Raw genomic sequence first — 24,027 nt, 5'->3', positions numbered from 1 at the left:
GTTAGGTTCAAAAATAACTTGAAATAGTCCTGTAACCCTGGACAGACGCCAGGGATTTGATCAGGTTTTGCGACATTGCCAAAAGACGCTTTTTATTTCAGTTAAATATGATATTAACCAATGTACTGTAATTCTAATTAATGATTGCGGCGTAGATAACTGACTTGTAGCGAACAAATTAATCAACGCGAACCGTCTTCGACAATAAATAATAAAAATAGAATTTATTGTTCCGAATTGTTTCGCAGTTGTGCGGAATTAATTTTAGATGGAGAGTCATTCGTAATGTTTAGTTGAAAAAAGTTCGTGAAATAGTAAAGTCGATTTTTGAGTGAATCGGTTTTTTGCAATGCCAGATTATGAGGATTTATGTTATGAGAGGAGAGCCAGAATAAGGAAATATACATTATGTGATAAAAAGAGATGGAATAGAAGACAATGGACAATTTTATTATCAGTGTTTCCACTAGATGACAATGAAGGTAATTTTTATATAAGTAACAACTAAAAATTTGTCATTGTTGATTGATCTGTAACGGAATTTTGTTCTCATTTGCATTTACCATAAGCCCTTTGAATATCCACCTGGAGGGATTCGCTGGGTTGTAGTTGTACCAAAAAATTCATTGTCGTCTTTGTAGCCAACTCCAAGTAGTGGATTACCGTCTGTAAAAATATAATAAATATAAGTAATTTTTCACATATAAAAGGAAATAATCGATTTAAGAAATTTGTAAAAGGGAACTTTATTACGTAAGATTTACCATTTACAGGCCTTATTGCATGTAATGTAGCTAAACAATATAATTCTAACCTTTCACATATCTTTATGGTTTAGAAGTTGGAAGTGTACCAACAAAATCAACTGATAGCATCATTTTATTCCTTGCTTGTTATTTTTGATAACATGATAACTATGTATTATTTAATTTTTTTTTAAGATGTAAATACTCATTTCCTTGAAAGGGAACAATTAAATTAATATAGTGCTGTACCAAAATTTTTAAAAAGTCGCTAAAGATAAATTGTAGAATTTTGTGAAAATAAGCGAAAAATCGGGTGGATTTTTTAAATCACAAGCAGAGGATCGAATCATGCGGCACTTTTCGTGTAAAATATTCCAAACAAAATCATTCGTTTTAATTACTTTAGGATCGTTTCAAAATACACCGAAATTTTAAATTAGTATCTTCACACCCTGAATGTAAAAACTTTTATAAAATTTCGATGAAATCTGTGATCTCTGGGATAGATAAACTAAAAATAGGATGGGGGGTTGTTTAAGTCCAAGTACAAAGAGCGAGTTACATTATACACTTAAAGTAAGGTTCACTAAACAGTAGTCTCATACGATTCACATGTTTTTGGATGGGGATGAATACATAAATTATGATTAGGTTTTGATATGATCAGTTGATTACACACACGATCTACAATTCGAAGTAATCCTGCATTTTCGTATTACGCAAGTGTATTACACGAACGTCAGGCATTTGTTTTCGACACTCCTTTTTATAATAAAGCAACAATTTGCGGTCACATCATTTCAGTGCAATGTATGACGTTATTTATAATTTGTAATTTTTGTCGGTTTTACGATCAGCTGATTTGATAAGTGCTAGATAATTTTACGGGATATTTACGAAACAAATGTAGTAGTTATCTGCATTACTAGGACAGCAACTAAGCGAGTATTCGCAAAACCAGTTTCTGGCAGAGTGATGCATATTATTTGTTATGTCGCGTAAATGTTTTATTGATTAAAAATTAAATAATATTATATTTCTTGACACAACAGAATGACAGTAAGAATCGAGAGTGACAATCAGTGCGGCAATTCCTTTGAATAACGACCTAAACATGCATTTGTTAGTCATTTTCTACGATCTAGGTCGGAAACGTTTGTTTCTGGACGATTTAGGCTTTTTAAAAATAATTATGTATTTAAATAAAGATGGCATAAAAAAAATTGGTCAAAGGTTATTTCCACCCTAAAGTACAGTTCAACAAATCCTGCTCAAGAAACACCCATGAGGCGTAATTGAAAGTGTGACCGTTTTGATATTCCATCATAGTGACCAATGCAGCCACGGAATCGTCCTGTTCACCGTCTTTATAAATTCTTGTTGTCTAGTTGGATTTTTTGCGAAAATTTTGATAGCTACGGTAAAAAATAATGCTGTTTCATGAACCATGTGTACACGACAGTATGTTATTTTATAAAATGTAAATTGCGTTTACTAAAAAAAAAAAATTACGGACGTCATCAAATTGTTGGTGGGGATGATTAGACAAATTCTGGCTACTGTTTTACCCTCTACACGATATTCCTAACATACGCATACAATTTGACAACAATCGGTTTAATAGTTTCGGAGATAATGTCAAACAAAAATCGAGACAGACGACACAGACGGAAATGGGAGATCACGTTTTTCGTACTTTCGGGGTCATGAAATGTCCAGAAAACATGAATAAATCCTATCGAAAAGGCCCGAAATGTCGTGAGTTTATACGTCTGGTTTATCAATGCATTCATACGTATCCAGGGTGAACAAAACAATCAGGGTCGACGAAAGTTTTGTCTAGAGAACCTTAGCCATTTTTTTTTTCTTTTCAAATGAAACATGCCTATTTTATGACTTTTTTTTTGCATCTTTAAAAATTTTTTCTTTGGCTACCACCAATTAGAGAATGGTTTTTATTAATCACAGGTTAACAATAAATTTATTTTAATTCAATCCTTTTATTAACAATAATAAAAATAAAAAAAATGTTCTTTTCGGCAGGTAATGAAAAAATGCTTGTGCTGTTTATTATTATTACATTAACGGTAGTCGTTAATATGAAACGTATTTTTTTTTATATGTAATATCAATATCTCATGCCCATTCGGAATATTGACAGAACAAATGTTAAGAGTAAATACCCACTAAGGAATAATCTATAGATGTTTCATTGAAAGATGCGAGAAAAACTACAATTTGCAATCACACCGTCTTGAATAAATATATTGCAATGGTACTTAATTTTTTAAACAAAACAATTATTAAAGTAAGCGGAAAATATTTTCCAAAATCACAAACTTTCAACGTTTAATTGGCGGAACATAAAACTAATATAACTCTTACTAAATGAAATTGCAGATATTTCAGTAAGTTGTATACCATTTACTTAATTAGTAAAAATTTGCGGCATATTCTGTTTTCACAAACGTACGTTTAATGTCCGAACATACTATATAATATATGGGTAAAGTGGAAAAGAATTTTAACACCTGAACAACATAATATGTGATAGCAGTTGGATGTGTTTCAGAAAAAGTATGTTGGTCCTTTTTAAACTCTAAACCTGTTTCTATTTGGTTGTCAAAAATTTGAATTAAAACGTTAAGTACAATCGTATCGATCAAGTTTAGACTAAAAATTTAGTTTCCGGGACCTCCCGCGATTGGTCATCCCTTATGTTGTGTATGCATGAACTTGGATGAGTTGTGACACTTTACTAAACATTTCCATGAAACAATCTCCCGTCTTTAATTGGACACTATGTATTGGTAATGAAAATTATGAATGCACAATGTTTTAAAGAAAATTAGGGAATGAAGCGATTTATTTTATCAATTTCAGTCGGAATGACTTAGTTAATTTTCCTGATATTCTAACATTTAACAGCTTGATTTAAAATTTATATAGTTAAAAACATTTTCTTAATATCTACAGTTTACTCATCGATATGTCCTTATTTTTATTTCTCGAATTATAAATTGTGTTTTGATTATTATTTTTACAAATATACTTGCGGTCCGAGAATTTCCGGTCTTTTCGAGCTACCATTTTTTCCACTGCTTCCCTGTAAACATCGTGGAAACATCGAATATTGACACTTTCTCGGTACTGCTTAGAAACAGATACAAATACCCAATTTTACACAGAAGTGCAGTAGTTATTTACATTATCAGTGCGGTAACTAATATTTTGCAGTGAGAAGTTTTATTATGATTATGAAGCACGACGGCGAAGCCGGAGTGTTTTAACAAAACCGAGCACTGTAAAATACGCACGAATAATGTATTAAACTTTTTACCCGACTTTTTGGTAAAAATGTTGAATGAAATTCGTTTTACGACGTCATCGCATCATTATTTTGGCACAATATACACAGTAGGTTTTGCATCGCTTTATGGATGAGTTTATTTATATATCAAAAATTGAAAAAATGGTGCTTTTATAATCCCAAAAGAAAGAATTTTATAAAATTAGTCCATAATAAATCCGTGATATCATTTGTCAAACGAGATACGGAATGAGTCTTTCAGAACTCTGTACTTTCAGATATTTTCATGTTGGCTTAGAATACAGTGTTTTTTCAGTTCTTTTCTGCACTGTAACCCTCTGACAGTGTGAAAATAACTGACATATGAAAAACCACTGTAGTTAACAAGAATATACAAAATGCGTAAAAACATTGTTTATGATACAGGACGGTAAAAAATGTTTTCTGGCTATTTTGCAATATTTGTGTATTTATAACGAATTATAATTGCACAAGTTACTACTACTAAATGGCCTTCGATTAAAAATGCTGCTTTTTCTATTCTTGTCGGGGCCTTTCTCTCTCTCCCTTAGTGGATAGTATACAAAACTCACTTGACGTACACCGTGTAAAACTTTTATGACTTAAGCCGCTTAAGCCAAAGCACCCTTATAAGTCAAACTGGCTATTGTATAACTTTACTCAGTTCACATATTCCTACCTAGTAAAACTTTACAGCTCCATTATGGCAACAATGGACAGTAATAATACTGTGAACTTGCGGTTCGGGTCCATTATAAGGGTGATTTGGCTTAAGCCGCTAAAGTCATAAAAACTTTACAAGGTGTATGTCAAATGAGTTTTGTATATTGTTTGCGACCAAGTTTCACAACCAGTTTACTAGTCGGCGGCATATCCGTTAATATTATTGTATCGTAATAAGTACATACCTCGTCGTTTCGTCGGTTTATTTTTAAATTCATCGTTGGAACTAACTCCGATGCCTGTTAGGGGATTCCTGAATTGGGTTTGTTTGGAGATCGATCCAATCGTATCATTTGAAGATGTTCTATTTGAATAACTATTAAATGACGAATGTATAGTTTTAGATGGCGCTCCTCCAACGGAAAATATTGTGGGTGCTAGATTTTTATTTTCGTTTAAAGAGAAAATATCACTTCTGTTTTTCAAAGACACTTTTTCATTTTGTTTACATGAGTCAGTGGTGCTTTTTAAATCATCAGTGGCAGTTTTGTTATTTTTGAGTTCATCAACTAAATTATTATTAATTTTTTCACTTTCTGATTCACAAGCGGTTTTTAATATAGCGGTTTGCATTGTTTCGTTAATAGTCGATGGCGCTACGGCGGTATCTGTTGTTGACGAGTCGTGAAGTTTGTCCTGCGGCTCACTAATTGCGATGTTCTCACTTGGTTTGGATTCCTTCAGAACGTCTATTGATGATTTCGGAATGTTACAAGCAGTATTTGGTTCACTGATATTTTCAGAAACTTGTGCCTCTATGTCACCCATAACTGAAATCTAATAACTAGTTTTTAAATTGATTTATTGTTGGGTAACAAGTGGCGTGGGCGTAGGTTAAAAAATAGAAATGATACTACTAACACCCAAAGTTAATAAACACATGCTAGCAATAAAATTGTACACAACTGCTTTAATTTCATTGCAAGGATGTTTCAATATCAAAACTTTATTCGGTAAGATTCTAAGTTGTCAGAATAACAATCAGTTGACAAAAAGGGGAATAATAATTTAGAACCTTATTTATTTTAAATAAAATGTAACAGTTGGTTTAAATTATGTATTGAGATAATTACATACAGGTAATTAACTGAATATGATAACATTTTTGGAGGTCGCAGTTTAATAAAAATTATATTACCGAAAATTTCGAAGATTTTTGACACTGACAATTTCAAATCTTATCAAACAAGATTATTAGGACTACAGTTAGCGCATGACGATTTGAATAAACAGACATAACACAATAAACATATTCTTTTTTTCTGAATATATTTTAATTAATTTGATGCATTTGCCTAATCGCATGTTGAACCGACCAAACAGTTTTTTTTTGTTTATATTTAGCACGTTAATGAAACTTACCGTTTCTTTGATTTTTGTAATTTTTGCACACTATTGTGGACACTGATATCCTTTTTTTAATTTACAAATTACATTTACCTACTCCAAAACACATTTGATAACTTACACATGTCAAAATTTTGTTTTCAAGGCTATTATGTTAAATGTTTGTGACATTAGTGTGTTGCATTAGTTCTACCATGGCCGACTAGTATAAAGATTATGGCCTGTCCAAGAGGTACGATACGTGTTGCCATCTATTAATAATTACACTTAATAATTTAGCAAAATTTTAATTTGACTTGACATTATGGGACTTCAAAACGTGTAATGGTGGTTTGTTTCGGTATGAATGCCTTTGTGCCTTTCAAAAGGTGTTAATAATTCTTTTGTCGTTTTTGAATTATTAATAGATGGCAGCACGTAATGTACCTTTGACATTCCTTCGGACAGGCCATAATCTTTATACTAGTCGGCCATGGTTCTACAAAAGAAACCGTGGCCAACTCATGCATTAATGTTCCATGACGCGACAGCAGATATATACAGTGCGTCTTTTTTAAATGTGACCATAGGAATTCCCATGTTAAATTTTATTTCCCATGTTCAATTATGTTTGAGTAAAGAGTTAGAGTTGAAATTTTTACTGGATGTAATTTGGGTCATATTTTATCGATTTTATTAAAGGTTATACTTTAAATTAAACGATACTTCATAAAAAAAAAAACAATTATTTGGGTATTTTTGCCGGTGATATTGCAGGCAGCCATGTAAAAATAGTTATTTACCTGACGTTTCTAAAATTTGATTAGGTACTTGTTCGATTACTATTATAGCAACTAGTTTTTACTGACCGGATGGTTACTGGATACATTAAATGCTTATCGACAAGAAAGGTTACACAAAATTTTGCTGCAGCATTCTCACATCGTCCCATACCCGGCAAGGGCAGAATTCAAACATTTTATGACACATTTATAAACACAGGTTGTTTCGGTCGTGGACACCAATCCTGGACATCAAAAACGCAATTTCAGTTAAATTATCTTTTATTTTCTTCACTTATGTTTGAATTCTATCATTCCGTTTCTTTTCTAAAAACTGCAATAACAGTTTGATGATTAAATTAAAATTATGCTGTCAAAAATGACAAGTCAAAATGATAAGTCAGAATCTTCTATGATGTACCGGTACACTAGATGTACCTAAACTTATTAACCAGAATAATGTTTATTTTTTAAAGCACAAAATAGCAATTTACTCCAAAAAGTCGTAAAGAAAATGATGAACCCTAAGGCTATTTCCACCGTAAAAATCATCTCTAAGTTTTCACCCTAACACAAGTTAACATGAAGTCTAAAATTTAACATGGGAATCCGTATGACCACGTTTAAAAAAAGATGCACTGTATATTTTTTTAATTAGTGAATACACGAATACATACACAAAAAAATAATTAAAATATAACCAAGGAAAACACAAATCTTTTACAGGAAATACATATTATTTAAAATGAAAAAAAGTAATTTTGATGTGCAAATCATAATAAATCAGTAATCACAATTTAAAATTATAAAATTTAATTTTGCGAATTTTATTTTTTTGTTGTGATAACCCATATAAGTTAATGAATATATAGTATGTGCGGACTGTTAAAGTATAAATAAAGACGTATGCTATGCGTAGTTTCAAGTGAGTTCTTTGCATAACCTAATTTTGTGATGACCATCAACATTTTAGCAAGGGCACGTATATCAATTTGAGTAGTTTATTTTCGTAAAAAACACAACACTAACTATATGCAGTATAGTGCATATGCAGCAAAATTGACAAAGGACATCATCCGAACTACACTGCACACTTTTTGTGAAAAAAGCTATTAATATTGCCATGAATATGTATAAATAAAATACCTACATTTTCATGTCTTAACCTCGTCGTCTATGAGTGAGATATATTTGGGAGAATCTTCTCATTTAGATTTAGATTTATTAATTAATTAAATGTTCACCAATCTGTACACTTTTTCATAAATAATCAACTTGCAAAACTACATGTAGGAATTATTATGATACGTCTTTCAAAATCTTAATTAACCAGCTGAATAAAAAACTGTTATTGTCGGAAAATATTAGGATAAATTATTCGGATTTGTCATTTAGAGGTAATTGAAAATATCTTTAAAATAAACATTTTTATCATGATAAATTGTTATTCATATAAACTTCCGTTTACGTAATTGTGTACTCATTAAAAAATTTACCCAGCGGTGCGATATGTGGCTGCGGTTTAGTAATATTATTTTATCTTTTGTAATTGCTTCGGCAGGATTACTAAAAAAAACGTTAGATGATTTGACAATACGTATTATTAGTCAAGTTAATCCAAGAATGTTTCATTTCCAGTTGTGTTTCACTGTATGTGCAATAAAATTCAGGTTTCCTGTTTCCGTCCTGTCTATCACTGTTGAAAATCGAATAAAATGAACGTTTCTATTAAAGTACTTATTAAGACAAATGAAGTTGTGTTAATAAATAGAGATTAATTAAAATTATACCTACGTATATCAATTTCTACAAAAAAATCGCCTGAAGTTATTTAGAGAGAACTTTCTTCGTACTTTTGAGGAGTATTCTTGTATAAAAATGTATTTACTATAAACATGTATTTATTATTTTTACGTGAGGACAATATTCTATCTACTTGTTATATGTAATGCAAACATTACTTTACTCGGTTCTACAAATTTCGCGGAAATCAAATAGGTTATTACTGAAATCATAAAAAAGGAGTATTTTCGAGAAAACTGAGTACACATTTGAATAATTATTTTTTGGACATTCCCTATACATAAACGCCTAAAACCACATTACTACAATACCAGTAAGGGGTAACTTCAAATCATATCAATATAACATTTATTGAATAATTTTGACACGCTGCCATCCACCAATTTTTTGATAATAACACGACCTAATCCGTTTGCGTAAGTTTAAAAATATCGACATATTTTAAACTATAATTAAAGCGGCAGCCATGTTATAAATTTCAAACGAGATTTACTTAGCAAAATTGAGATGACGTCATAAATTTTTTGATGTGGGGTACTGACAAATTTTAGCTAGCGTTTTACCATATACACAATTACACAATATTAAAGTGGTAGTTTGGGAGATTAGTGTAATAAAATCGCTAAGAGCCAGATACTCCTAGATTCTTCAAAGTTACCATATTACCCTCGTGATTTAAAGAGTAAACAAAAGTTTGTGGAAGAGTATTTATTAGAAATGAAATCCTCAATGTATGAACTTTTGAACTGAAATTATTTTTTGAATCAATTTTAAAAACTGCCGAAATGTTTAGATTTTTGTCAAAAGCCTTTATACGACTTGTACCAGTATACATTTCGTAATCGATTGTACACCTGGAACCACACCGTCGTTTTTGGGTGTTGAATCACAGCACTGTTTGTAACTGCTATATCTCTTTTGTGTATAAAATGTATAAAAATCAAGTTAATTATCGATGTGTATTAAGACTTCATAACAATACGTAGCTTGCTACATTTTTAGAGTTTGACGAACATAAAGTAATAATGAATGAGATATTAAAAAATGACCTGTGTAGGTATGCGTAATTTGTTGTTTAACTTTGAAATAAGTGTATTGTAGAAGTAATCTAATCTCATAGACTAAAATAACGTTTGCATAAGTGCATATAAATTTTTATACAGTAAGGAAGAATAAGTTTTGTAAACTTATATTCCACTGTTTTAATTCTATCTGCGTGCACCTTACAAAGTAGATCCCAAATAATATAAATGGATTTAAAACAGAATGCTAAACGCTATAAACAACAAGTTTTATTGGTTTAATATTAATTAAGCATAAAGGAAATGATCATTTACTGTGCAACAACCACTTTATTTAATATTTTTTTGTTATAGTTTGTCTAATAGTCCAAATTTATCGTGATTCTCTAGCACTTGGATTTTTTTTTTAGTTTATGTTACTAATTAAAGTCATGACTGCTGATATGTGGAGTAAAGTCTATTATTTCATTTGTTGTAAGCAGGTTTTATAATTGGTGCAACGTATTTGTAATAATTACGTTGAAAAACCCTGTAAAATTTTCCGTTACAAGGTTCGTAGTATCTTTATTTAGTTCTGAGAAGAATAATCCTTGTCGAGGGTTGCACTTCCAACGAAATTAAAAATAGTAAAGAAACGCATTCCACAGACTCCCTCTTATAGTTTCAAATGACATTCCAGTAATGCGAAGTAAGTAGTTTTTACCTACGTTTCGCCACGTCTTGCATAAAAATTGGTCAAAAAGGATCACTTACAGCAATAAGTTCAAAAGGCGCGGTTGATTTGAACAGACCTCCGTTTGTTTTTTAGAATAGGGGTATTGGTAGATTACATCGAAAGGGTAACTAAAAATTTAGTGCAACCGTAACTACTGGATCTTGTGTCGATTTTAAAAGAACAGTTAAAAAAATTGTGTTTAACGTACATGATCATGATACGAATATTACCGAGTGTTTCAATGTGATACATACTTTTGAAGAAATTAAGTTTGAACTCGGACGCAGAGTCACAACAAATCAACACCAATTTCTCAAGTACGAAGCCATAAAAAGAAGTGGGATAGGTTAAGTTTTTCAACACATTGTGTAAATTGTTTTAGTAAATAAGCGCTCCCTACTCTTCGACGGTCTGCTTTTTGGATCAGTTTTACGAGGTTTCAGTAGCATAACATACTCAAAGTACGCGGTAAGTGAGTGAGCGGTGAAGTGATACAGTTGGTGCTTGGTAGACATGGGTGGTTTCCACGATTACGATTAACCGATATTAGTAACTAATATAATAAAATATTAGTTATTATTACTGAAACGTTGGATGTGGTTCAGTGCAGATGTAATGTGCATTAACTAATAAGGCTCACACAGGTAAATGTCATATGTGTTTTAAATTTATTTTAATTGTATAATAATAAACAAATAATTTAATACAATTAATTGGAAATAATGACCAGTCCTAGGCACTAATTAAACAATTTTTAACGTAAGTCTAAAACGTTTTGTAGACATGCAGACGGAAAGGATATTGAGTATTTGGGCGTAAATATTTATAAACTGTTACCTTTTTAGCGATTATTTTCATAAATCGTGTCTAACATATTAATCACTGAACACTATGACACATCTCGACGTCATTATTGGTAAACTTTATCAGCTTTAAATATGGTCACATCCTTTTATAGCAATGGACGCATGCAAATTTATTTCGTATCATTGTATGGTAATCTACTGTAAGAAATAGCATCCTAAATCTCATGGTTTTATTTCATTATTTATTTACATGACGTTTGCTGTGAAGCGTTTGTCTGTTGTTGGATTAGATGTTACTGTTGAATTTAAAACGACCGGAAACCAGTGGGTTCCCTTTTGAAGAAACTCCTTTGTAAAATACGATTTTCTAGTTTTTTTAAACGAGATTTCTTTAATTTGTGTCGTTTTTATTTTCAAAGATAAGGCAGGAAATAATATATTATTTTTTGGGTTTGTCAATAATACCCATTGATCCTCATTAAAGTTTTGTTTCTTAGTAATCTTTTATACATTTTGATAACTTATAAATGATTTTTAATACTTTTTTCTAAAATTTACATACAGTCTATTAACGTAAAGTAAGTTTAGATAGTCGAAGCCTGTTCTTTTAATATGATTATTAACGTAATTTTTCCGTAGCGGATCTTTTAAACACAACTTAAATTTTTTTATCGATTTCGGCATCTGTTTTACAAAATAAGTACGTACCTATTTATTAAGGAAATATGCTATTGCGTAAATTAAAATTAAATGACGAATTTGCGAAAGTACATTTATGTGTTATAATAATTATAAAATAATAATGACCAACGGGGGTTAAAACATTTTACTACTCTAATAAATGCTCTAGTTGATTGTGCACCTTTCTAAGTATATTTTGTCATTGGAGTTGTCATATTTATGTTTGTAATAATTAACGCTAACTTATATAATTTAACATTTTACAATTTAATTTTGAGATCTTGTTGATGTTATAAACTTATCATAAACATGGTATTTTTTTTTGCATATCCCCCTCAAAATTTTGCCGAATAAATCCTATCTAATATTCGTATTTTTTAGATTTGTTTATACAACCTGTCTCAAAAATTAATTAAAGAGTCAAAAATATTTTATTGATTAAATCATTTTCCCGAAAATTTGGGAATACAATACTGTCAAAAATTAGTATTGCACTGCACCAACCACGTTGATATACATAAAACTTGGTATTCTTTGTTATTTATCGAGGTAATTGTTCAGCATTATGTCAAAATAAATGTTACTGAGTATGATTAATAGTCTGGAATAATCCGTTTTGTGGTTAACAGTGGTGCGTGGAACAGCAATTAATGAATGAAGTAGTTCAAAATGTAATAATTAATTTGTGCAAAGAAGGGCATTCCAATTGGAAAAATTTGCCGTTTATTATGTTATAATGTCAGAAATATTATTTGTCTATACCAAACCAGCGATTCCACCTCGCCAAAATTTCGATATGTAAATAAAAGTAAAGAGTCGGTTATGAATAGGAAGACATTAAAACGAATTATTCGTCAAAATATATATACGTTCCAACTATAGACAGTTGAGCTTACTGTGGGACGAAATAATTTGAAAAGATGTTTGAAAATCCACAGGCCATCGGGAAGGTCATAGATTAGGACTTGGAACGTAAAAAGTAAATAAATTTCAGTAGTTAAGTCAGTAAAATCTTAGGCCAAAGAAATGCCACTCTGACAAAAAAACAAGGACAAACATTTTGAATTGCGAGCTGCATACAGTGGAGTGATGACTGATGAGTCCTGGTTTGAAGTTTCTGTGGCAATAGCAGAGATCGAATAATTCGACTGAAAAATGAAACATTTATCACCCAGATTGTTTCAAAGAAAAAGTTAAATATACAAGATTTGTTATGTGGCGGTCGATGTTTGTAACAAGTATTGAAAAACTGCATTTTATGGGGGGCACAGTTAATGCAGGAAAATATTTAAACATCTTAGTCAGAAGAAAGTTTATTACCTACAGTGATGCTTCAGGATCTGGAACAGAAATTATTTTCCAACAGGAGGGTGCATCCTGCTATGCGTGTAAAAGAGCTTCATGATGCTTTACAGAAAACAACATTCCTGTACTAAAATGGGTGTCCAGGTGACTTGTCTCCCGTAGAAACACTATGGAATCAAATGAAAAAACGACTTCGTGCAAACCCAGCAAAAAACAATACTAGCACTAAAAGAAAAACTGCCAAGAATTTGGAAAATTCCCACCAGAAAATTTCCTGAAGTTGGTAAACACGATGTCATATAGAATGAATGCTGTTATCAAAAATAAAAGAGGTGTCACACAATAGTAACTTTCAGATCAACGTGTTTCCAAAATTCCGTGTAATGCTATTTTTAATTAAACTCCTAAAATTCCTGATGCTATTTAGTATTAGACGACCCCATATTATTAGAATATTAAAAAAAACAATAATGTACATTTACTTATTCATTTAAATTGTATCGTCCAACGGATCAGATTTTTAACGTGTGGACCAATTGAAGTTCGACGGGGCTCGTATATATTTTATAAAATTTAAATGACGTTTACAATGTAATTCTAATGTAAAATGGTAGCGATGTTTCGACAAATGTTGATTAACGTTTTACCATCGACACGATAGTCCTAACTTTATATAAAATTTGACAACAATCGGTCCAGTAATTCCGGAAGTTATCTTTTTAATAAAAACCGAGACAGGCCGAAACTGGATACCTATTTTTTCGTATTCTAAAGGTCATGTAACGTTGAAAAACACGAAAGTACCGTATATAATAATACTTCCTTAGCATATGCTCCGAAAGTAAAAATGAAACAAACTGCGGGAAAATGTACGAAGTCTGCTTCAAGAAAACACTTCGAAACAGAAATTATATAAGTATAAGCTAGTTATGTTAAACATAATGGCTTTTGGAAAAAACCAAAGAAGACAAAATTTTGTCAGATTGCCGAACAATGTGTTGAAAATCAACGGATAGAGTCATATTTTTATGGGAGGTGCCAAACAAAAATACAGATTTTATTAAAAGTTTTGATTGTATAAGCAGCAGAAATTAAGTTGCAAATATATACAATTTAATGAATTGACAAAACAACTACGTACGGATTGGATGAATAATTCATTTAGAGGGAGTATTGAAATATACTAATATTTTATTTGTGATTTTATGATAGTAGTAGTAAGACTTGTTAATCTGTATTTATTTATATTAAAGTACATAGTACGTTTTTTAATTAAAAGTCCACCAACGTCGCAATTTCTCTCAGCAATACGTATAAGTGGCAACAAGACGACGAATTTTTAGTGGAAAACGAAGTTAGGTTAAGTTACTTATTACAGACGTTGATACGAGAACAATTTTTTTACGAGACATATTTAAATTTTGAATTTTCTTGGCGCTTGCGTAAAGTTCTGTTTTGACTTGATAGAGTTGCCATCAGCATTTGTAAAAATTACTAGATGTATAGGGAAATTTTATGCTACAAGACAAAGCAAAAGATTGTAAACTTTTTTTTATAATGCTATCAATACTTAACCTGCGTAATTGTTTGTCGATTTTGCCGTAAGGCTACAAGGCTATGATAAGTACAGAAAAGGGCTGAACCTATGAACGAACACATTTGGTTTTTAATGATAATAATAGTAATTTTTTACCCAACAGATGACGGTGTCCAAATTGGTGCATGGAAAGGGCTCCTTACAATAACTATGAATGTTAAAAAGTGCACAAAGTGTAAAGTGATACCAATCTAGAAAATATATGTTATTTAAAAAAAAAGTCAATTAAAGTTAGTTGTTATTTTTAGATTTTTCAGTTTTTTAGTGAGGTAATACTAAATTCAAACAGTAGTAAAGCTTCATTTGGACATCTTACAAGATATTCTCCGTAATCACCATAAAAACGATGATTACAGAATTTCCTATCGATTTTACCAATAAGATATAAATATCATAAGGATACCACACAGAAGCGCAGTGCTTTTAATTTAGATCTAATAAATATGGTATTTCCAAAAATAATATAAATAATATACATATAAAACATTCAAGTAGCCTAATGTAAGGTATCAGTTCGGATTCTGATTTAGTATTACGTCCAGATTTGGATTTGATTTGATCCACATTTTTAATCTTAGTACCAATTAATACATACATCGCACTGTGAGAGCAATACTCACGTAACTCAAAAAACAGCATGTTTTGAGTAATAATGATTTAAAATTCCCAAGTTTTTATATATTATTTGTGTCTTAAATACCAAAGGCTTCGAAATACATTATAGTCGTATTGTCAATCTATTATTAATCGTGTTTTTATTCCTTTAGAGTAAAACCTTCTACTCTTTATAGAAAACAAGAAATTTTGACTTACGTGACTATTGTTCTGGTACACCATATCAAATATTTTGGCTTGCGTGTTAATAAATTTAAGACAAGAGCAAACTAGCAACACATTGTAATGAAAAAAATATAACAAAACACAAAACGATCACAGTATTATTTCATTCAACATCTACTATGGCTAAATTGTTATAAAATGTGTTATAATTTTATTTAATTCGTTTTTTTATACATAATTGATTCAGTACATCGAATTTTTTTACGTATTGCTAAAGGACCAAATATTGTTTAATCATTTTCATTTTAGCCTGATGTCAGCGTTGTCGTAATGTTCGGGAATTGATTGACTATTGTTTCCTGATATACTTCCTTTCTATACGAAGTTACAAAATTCCATCGAAATTTTTGACAAATTTTAATTTACTTCACTCTAATTAACTTTCCTACCTTTCCTATTCAAACAAAAATTGATTTCCATGTTTTCGGTCAATTCTTAACTATATCAGAAGACATTGTGCATTTGTTGTGTTCAATTTGTACCTAAATTAGTAGGAGTATCAGATTATCAACATCGACTGAAACCTCATAGCTTCATAGCTTACTTGCATTTCACTTATTTTTGAGATACGGCAGTCTTGCATTAAGTGCACACGTAATTTTCGGAAATGCAATACAAACATTTTGATGAATTTGAGCATTACGCAACTATTAAAAACCGTTTATACTTACATACACTAAAAGTACATTAACTTTTTTATGCATTAATGATAAATTTAAAAATTCGGCAAATTTTGACTTACGTGAGTCTGGCTCTCACAGTGCGACATATAAATAATCAATTTTAGACGTTGATCTAGAAAATATTATTAGCTTACATTTAATTTCGTTAATCTTAAGTTTGTTCTTTGGGTACCAAGTCCTAAAATTATTTAAATCCTTCTGCGCAAGAAATCGTCAATAGAAGTAATCGAATGAGCAAACTTTAAGTTGTCTGCGTAGAGAAGGATACGATAAATAAATTGAGAAAGTGCATCATTTAAATAACGTGCGGTTCTTCAAATTTCGAATCTAGGTGGGCTTTGAAATAAAAAATTGTCGTTGATAATGATAATACAAATTTTTTACGTGTTCACTTTTTTGGGTTAGATATTACTATTCTGCTTCTGCATTTAACGTGACTTTGACCGATGTGTGGTGTATGGACCTCGCATATAGTTACTTACGTTTCTAAACTACCAGCCAATATAAATTTAAAGAATCGCCCGTTATACTTATATTATAAATAAGATAGTTCCTTCCATAACACCACTAGAAGTTTAATGGTAGAGAGGGTACGAAATACCGTGAACCGTGACCTTGTCTTGCACTGTGCACTGTATTCGAAGACTTTTCTAAATTCTTGTACAATTAAACTGAAAGAGCAGATAATGAGTCACATAAACAGCAGCTACAATCCGTAACAAAGAAAGCTGGCATATTATCTAAATAGATCGATGATAAAGTTAGATTTCACATTGTTGATAGCATCAAATATATTACACGGAAACTGTGGAAAACTTTGACCATATCACAGCTGTTAGGGGCAATTTTGTAAAAACAGAAGAAGCACTGTCGCGGCTAAAGTGAAGAGGACACCTTCACGTCCATACGTCACTATATTTCCTTCAGAAACCAGGTTAATCTCTCAACCTAACCAGTAAACGTATTCTCTGTTGTATTCTGTTGCCACCACCTCTACCACCAGTCAGTCAACAGCCAGGACACCCCTTTCATGGCTTTCGCCAACCCTGGTGTGTCATGGGCCAAAGGCTCAGGTATATACCATGGCCTCTCTGGAGATTTTGCGCGTCAGTACTACTCACCGCAACCTGCCATCTCCCTTAACACCCAACTCTTTGCTCTTATGTTTCACTCAACCTGAGTCCGGCCCTGTGAGACCATCACAACACAGCTGGGCCTTCACGCCCATCGGCTACTTTACACTCAGTCTGACTCTGACTACCTTTAAAATGCACCCTCGGCATCTGAGGTATGTGTGGGAGTTAATAATTAAAACTGATTGGTTTTGTCGCATTTAAGACCTGCACTAAAAATTCCGCTTACACAAGCCTAAGTAAAATCATTATTTTATATTATATATCTATTTATTAATGTTATGATATTAATTAATATTGGTATGAAATAAACCCATATGCCGCCCCAGTACGATGCTTATGGGTTTTCTATGATGAGTGGTGGTGACTGATCGTCACCAACGGCGGCGCTCGACTAAAGAAAAGCCTGGAAGTGAAAGTCGCGGTGGGCACTCCAGAAAAACATCGATTGCGAAATATTTAGAAAGGATCGGTGGCTGTTTAAATAGAGACCATCGCCGGGAACGGCACTTTGGTCCAATCAATGAGAGAAGTAGAGTCGTCAAATCCATTCCCGTCGAGTCGGAATTATTCTGTACATTATCGCTATACAGTCGCGTAAATTAGTACTATTGAAAAATAAATGTTGAGTTTTACCCACGCTGATTTTAATTACCGATCAATGTGAATTAACTAAGCTTTGGTGTGGGTTTCGGCATTTTTTACCAATTTTAAAAAAAATCAAAGTTACCGAGTTGTTGCTATTGCGATTTCTCTAAGATTTTTCATAAACAACCATTTAACTAGCAGACGCCATAAAATTTATTCATTAGTGCTTATACTCTTATAAAAATCTAAATTTAGGTGACCATTACGTTTAGATGGATTTAGATTTCTGAAGAAGTAAAAAAATTAATTTAACATTTCCAAAAATTTGTTTTCAAATTAATATTACGTTAAAGAACTCGATTAATAATAGCAACAGTGAAATGTCGACTATGAAATTCTTCAGGTGGATATCACTTCTTAGGCCAGGCCAATAAAAGCATAAAGCTAAACTGCATGAAAATGGGTCCACTGAAGAGTTTTATTTTTCCCATTTATAGTTATCAAAACGGTCTACAATGCAACTTTTATCACGTAGCTTTACTAGAACCTGAATTTCATGTAGGCTGCTCTCACTAGATACTTCAAATAAGTACCGAAAGATGAATGTTTAAAACCAAATATTGAAAACAGAATTTTATGCCCAGTACGTTTGCTTAAAAAATATGTGCACCCAATATAAAAACAAACTCACTTAAAAAATAAAAAATAGATCAAGTCGTCTGCAGAAACCATACATCGTTACACGAAAGGAATAAGATCATCATCCATTTCAATCGTTCCGCAGCTGTTATCCAGTGAGTCCTTGAGTCGGTCCTCGTAAGGTTATAAAAATAAAAGTCCACGGCACCACTAAATTGCTTATATTTGTATGTACCAAATTCCTTGCAGTAATTGCATTTTAATATAATATTTACATTTAATTCAGACATTCAGGAAAACCTTTTCTTCTTTATTATAGTCTTTTGGTATACAACTCGAATAGCAGTGGCTCGTGACTGTCTGATGCGCTGAGGCGATGATAGAAGTTTGACAATAATAGTATAAATAATAAAATTAATTAAATTCATGTGATTAATGTATATTACTTGGTATTAATAGTTAGTAATGATAAAAGTCTTGCCTGAATACCGGTCATTTCCGAGTCAGTAGTGGGTCCTAATAATGATAATAATAATAATAACACCCATAACACATTTAATCAACAATGTTTTTACAAGTCAAAATTTCTAAACGTTTTAAGCCCATGAAATTTTTAATGTGTACTTCGGAACTTTCATGTGACTTTGCACTTTGGATGAAATTCTTTAAATCGTTATATACCGGAGACGTCGTCCATGTGTTTTTTACATTGCCTAAGAGTAGACATGGCCAACAATATAGACTTTCAGCATAAATTTATGGCTACGGCAGAGCCGTTTATATGTTTCGTACCAGGCTGATTTAAAAAACCTAGAGTACTGACGATTTTGTCGCTTATCAATGGAAATTAAATGAATTAACGGTTTTGACTGCTCGATATTTAGCAAAATTTATCGACGTTCTAACTCGGTTCGCCGTGAAAACGGCGTTTCAAGAAGCAACATGACAATATCGTACTCGGGATTCATTTTTCACTCACCTGTACCCTGTACCTATGAAATAGACAAAAACACGAAATACCAACACGTGGGTGTTTATTCACGTTTCTGTAAATTACCCACGCACCCTGCACCCCATTCTGTAAAATAAATCGGAAAATGGTTTAATTAGTAAGCCGAAATTGGCCGAGAAGCATCGAAGATATCGCCTCAGTTCCGAGCGAATTTATATATAGGAGTATAGAAGCTGAGTCATGGAAATCCGTGTCTGTGATTGGGCTTCGTTGGTTCAAGCATTGATTAAATACATATAGATAGACCCATGCTATTGTTTGGAGCGAACAGGCCAACGGCCGGCGAACAAGAGATGGCGCACCAACAGTCGGCCGTCAAACGCCGGCGAAAAGCTTGGACACCAATCGCGCGCGTAGATAACCCAAATCGCAGCAACAATACATTTAATAAAGCTACCACTCGACAGAGGGCGACGAAAACAATGTGTAAAAATCTCATAGTAACCATTTATATAATTTGCAACGTTGCCAGATGAGCCTAGCACAACTCTGCCGTTATTTCTAGTCGATTAGATTTTATTTCGTTTAAAAGTTTCTGGTGAATAAATGGAATTATTATAATGAATAAACAATACAAACAAATTATTACTTGTTATTTTAAATACTTGTTAGTGTTGATGAAAACATAAATGGTAATTAAAGTTATTCTAAATACGGTCCGGTAGCTCAAATTTTACAGTACGAGTGATATGTTTCAGGACGAGTAGGTAGCCGAGTCTTTAATTTCGAAACGAGTACTGCGAAAAGAGTTACCGGACGTATGTTGTTATGTATTTTATTTCATACTGTCAACATACTTTTTTATTCGATAATATTATTATTATTTTGAGAAAAAATCCAAATCGAGTCACTTTTTCTGACATCGTTAGCAACCGCTCTTTGGTAAATGTTTTAATTTGTTTATTCGTGCAAATCAGCATCATATGTTTAAACACATAGTACTTATAACACTTTACAGGACTTATTGTTTTGTATAATCCGACTCGATGGACGAATGTTTTGTGCAATCCGTCTCGAAGGACCAATGTTTGTGCAACTCGGCTCGTCCTACCAATATTTTTTTTAATCTGGTTGATACGACAATGTGATACCGAATTGTACTTTGATATTGCTCCAAGGACCTTTGTTTTCTTGCGTGCGAGATAATAGACAGCGTTCGGTTTCGATGTTTAATACAGGACGGTTACAGAAATACTAAATTTACATTTGTATTTACAATAACAGGTAAAGCAAAAGAGACCCAAAAGGGTCAGTGGCCGCTTCCGGAAATGGAACACTTGTCCTTTTTGGCTCAATTTTATCGGACTTGTCCGTTTTTTTGATTTTACCGGAATCGTTCGATCCAGTAAAACGTCAAACTTGACATAGTATAAAGTAAAATAAATAAATTTTATTCAATTTTGACATGTAAACAAACGTTTATTTTGCCGTCAGTAGGCCACTAAAGCTTTGGTTTATCCGGTAGCACCATAAAATTTTTAAACCGCTAGCGAAATAAAATTTTTATTTTGCTGTTTTAAAACCATGGTTACCATTTCTGTAATTTCTCCAATGCCTTGCTGCTCTTTCCATCTAAGGAACTTTTGATACACTTTCTGATTTGCTCTTTTTTGGGAGCAAGTTTTGCCGTTGGAATCTTGCATGATTTTGCAATTTTTCGATAATTTTAGTTTGTTTAAAATAAACAAACACCGTCGCCAGAGTCACATACTACACACACACACCTGATATTGTAACCTAAATTCTACGCATATAAAACTTTTATTTGGTCGCTGTCAATTCTGACGTTTCTCGAATGTGAACTTTGAATCACCAATTTTTTCACAATTTGGGACTTGGGGTTGTCAAAATTGAATAAAAGTTTGTATTACACTCGCGGTTAAAATGAATGTGTAACTCGTGGTCTTAAGGCGCTCGCGGCATACTCCGCTCTCGCCTTAAACTGGCCGCTCATTAAACATTCACTTTAACCGCTTGTATAATAAATAACTATTATGATGTAAATACAATTAAGTATATCGATAATTCGCTACTGAAAATTTATTGAAATATAATTTGTGTTAAAAAAAGATTTTTGTGGTTTTATGGTTTATTAACATAATTTACTTATTTGAAATTAAATATTTTTAATACATAGCACAAGTTCTTGATATTCTTTATTTTTATTCCAAGTAATAATTGTGTTTCCTTTAGTTTTAATCAAGAAAATTTTTCGGTTATTATCTAACATACTTTTGTACATTAAGAAACTCCATTCCACGTCGCAGGACGTTACAGGACAATATTTAAATAAATAAAGAAGTCGTTTTATGTGTTTTAAAATTCACTCTGATTTCCGGACTTTAGACTTTTTGGTGTTTCACTTCGGGACAAGAACTAGTCGTATCTCAAAGAAAACAAACAATGGAATATACCGTATTGTACCTATATTTCATAGTAAAAATGTCTAAATTTTTTTATGAAGAGACAGACTGTTCTAGGAAACTTTACTAAATCTTTTCATTTACGAGCTATTGAAAGTCCGCCGGTCTCACTGATACTTCTTACTTGGCTCCTACGAATGAAGCGAAAAATGCACAGATTGAAAATATAGTAAATGGGGTAGTATGTATGCGTGATATGTCGTTAGACATTAGGTATTTTGCAAATAAAATTTATTTCATTGAAAACAGAAACAATAAAAAACATATCTGTACAAGTTTGGAATCGATATGGCCAGTTGTTTAGAATATGCAAATATGCTTTTGTTCGTATTTACAATTATTACGAAACAGGTTATCAAATAATCTACTTTCACATGGCGAGACTTTGAAGCGGCCGAAGAATTAAAAACCATAAATTTTCATTGAAGAAACAAACTCTTCCAAGAAAATTACCAAATCTTTTAGTTTACGCACTATTGGACGAGCACTCCTTAAAACGGTCAGTATACCTAATCGCATTATTCCATTGATACCTACCTACCGAAAACGTTGCCAGATGAGCCTAACACAAATTTGCGGATATTTCTCGTCAACCAGATATTATTTCATTTAGAAGTTTCTGGTAAATAAATGGGATTATTGTAATGAACATATAAAACAAATAAATTGTGATTATTATTTGTTATTTTAACCCATTAGACGCTTATAGGCTTATAAGCATACTTTTCTTGAAAAATCGGTAATAAATTCAGTGAAACATCTTTGTGCCTTAATTCCTATTGGTAAACTGGGATTTTGAATAGAGGTCGCAGGAAAATTTTGTATGGTTTTATGGTTTATTTACATAATTTTCTTATTTACAATGAATGTTTTTGATATATAATACAAGTTCTTGATATTATTTATTTTAATTACATTTAATAAACCATAAAACCAAAAAAATCTTTTTTTAACACAAATTATATTTCAATAAATTTTCAGTAGCGAATTATTATCGATACAATTAATTGTATTTACATCATAAAATTTATTTATTTTACTTCATACTATGTCAAGTTTGACGTTTTACTGGATCGAACTATTCCGGTAAAATCAAAAAAACGGACAAGTCCGATAAAATTGAGCCAAAAACACGGAGGTAGAAGAGACACTCTTCTACCTCCGTGGCCAAAAAGGACAAGTCTTCCATTTCCGGAAGCGGCCACTGACCCTTTTGGGTCTCTTTTGCTTTACCTGTTATTGTAAATACAAATGTAAATTTAGTACTTCTGTAACCGTCCTGTATTAAACATCGAAACCGAACGCCGTCTATTATCTCGCACGCAAGAAAACAAAGGTCCTTGGAGCAATATCAAAGTACAATTCGGTATCACATTGTCGTATCAACCAGATTACAAAAAATACTGGTAGGACGAGCCGAGTTGCACAAACATTGGTCCTTCGAGACGGATTGCACAAAACATTCGTCCATCGAGTCGGATTATACAAAACAATAAGTCCTGTAAAGTGTTATAAGTACTATGTGTTTAAACATATGATGCTGATTTGCACGAATAAACAAATTAAAACATTTACCAAAGAGCGGTTGCTAACGATGTCAGAAAAAGTGACTTGATTTGGATTTTTTCTCAAAATAATAATAATATTATCGAATAAAAAAGTATGTTGACAGTATGAAATAAAATACATAACAACATACGTCCGGTAACTCTTTTCGCAGTACTCGTTTCGAAATTAAAGACTCGGCTACCTACTCGTCCTGAAACATATCACTCGTACTGTAAAATTTGAGCTACCGGACCGTATTTAGAATAACTTTAATTACCATTTATGTTTTCATCAACACTAACAAGTATTTAAAATAACAAGTAA

At 32.0% G+C, this 24,027-nt stretch overlaps 2 protein-coding genes across 8 annotated transcripts in view; one reads left to right on the top strand and one right to left on the bottom strand.

The window, feature by feature from the left end:
• Nucleotides 1–24,027, top strand: part of C3g (C3G guanyl-nucleotide exchange factor) — a 61,780-nt gene that overhangs the window by 12,636 nt on the left and 25,117 nt on the right. The window contains exon 1 of one of the 5 annotated variants that reach the window (XM_064056243.1): nt 243–482. The exons of 1 other annotated variant lie outside the window; for it this stretch is intronic. In XM_064056243.1, the coding sequence (XP_063912313.1) occupies nt 350–482 (133 nt within the window). In that variant the 5' untranslated portion in view covers nt 243–349. Of the gene's footprint in view, nt 1–242; nt 483–10,857; nt 11,093–24,027 lie in introns of those variants that run through there. 3 more of the 5 variants (XM_064056240.1, XM_064056241.1, XM_064056244.1) reach the window with 3 other exon arrangements.
• Nucleotides 443–11,426, bottom strand: LOC135129152 (microtubule-associated protein Jupiter). Of its 3 annotated transcripts, none has more exons than XM_064056247.1 (3): nt 11,286–11,426; nt 4,986–5,577; nt 443–666 (listed from the first exon to the last, which is right to left on the bottom strand). In XM_064056247.1, the coding sequence occupies exons 1-3, from the start codon at nt 11,304–11,306 to the stop codon at nt 560–562; spliced, it is 720 nt and encodes a 239-aa protein (XP_063912317.1). In that variant the 5' UTR covers nt 11,307–11,426; the 3' UTR covers nt 443–559. The 3 variants fall into 3 exon arrangements, with proteins under 3 accessions (XP_063912317.1, XP_063912319.1, XP_063912318.1); XM_064056249.1 differs by lacking the exon at nt 11,286–11,426 and adding an exon at nt 10,703–10,788; XM_064056248.1 differs by lacking the exon at nt 11,286–11,426 and adding an exon at nt 6,163–6,302.

This window comes from Zophobas morio, unplaced genomic scaffold (assembly GCF_036711695.1).
Source record: "Zophobas morio isolate AGI-343-1 ecotype UQ-CSIRO unplaced genomic scaffold, CSIRO_AGI_Zmor_V1 ptg000014l, whole genome shotgun sequence".
NCBI classification, from domain to species: Eukaryota; Metazoa; Arthropoda; class Insecta; order Coleoptera; family Tenebrionidae; genus Zophobas; species Zophobas morio.
Note: the sequence above shows the minus strand (reverse complement) of the source record. Positions and strands in the feature narration are given on the sequence as shown.

Bases quoted from the DNA above. Each gene is read 5' to 3' on its own strand.
- LOC135129152 (XM_064056247.1), bottom strand. From the start codon at position 11,306: ATGAAAATAATCGCTAAAAAG. The intron at 5,578-11,285 runs GTAACAGTTTAT...ACTAGTTATTAG, and splicing joins TGAAAATAATCGCTAAAAAG to ATTTCAGTTATGGGTGACAT. The intron at 667-4,985 runs GTATGTACTTAT...ATATTTTTACAG, and splicing joins TAAACCGACGAAACGACGAG to ACGGTAATCCACTACTTGGA.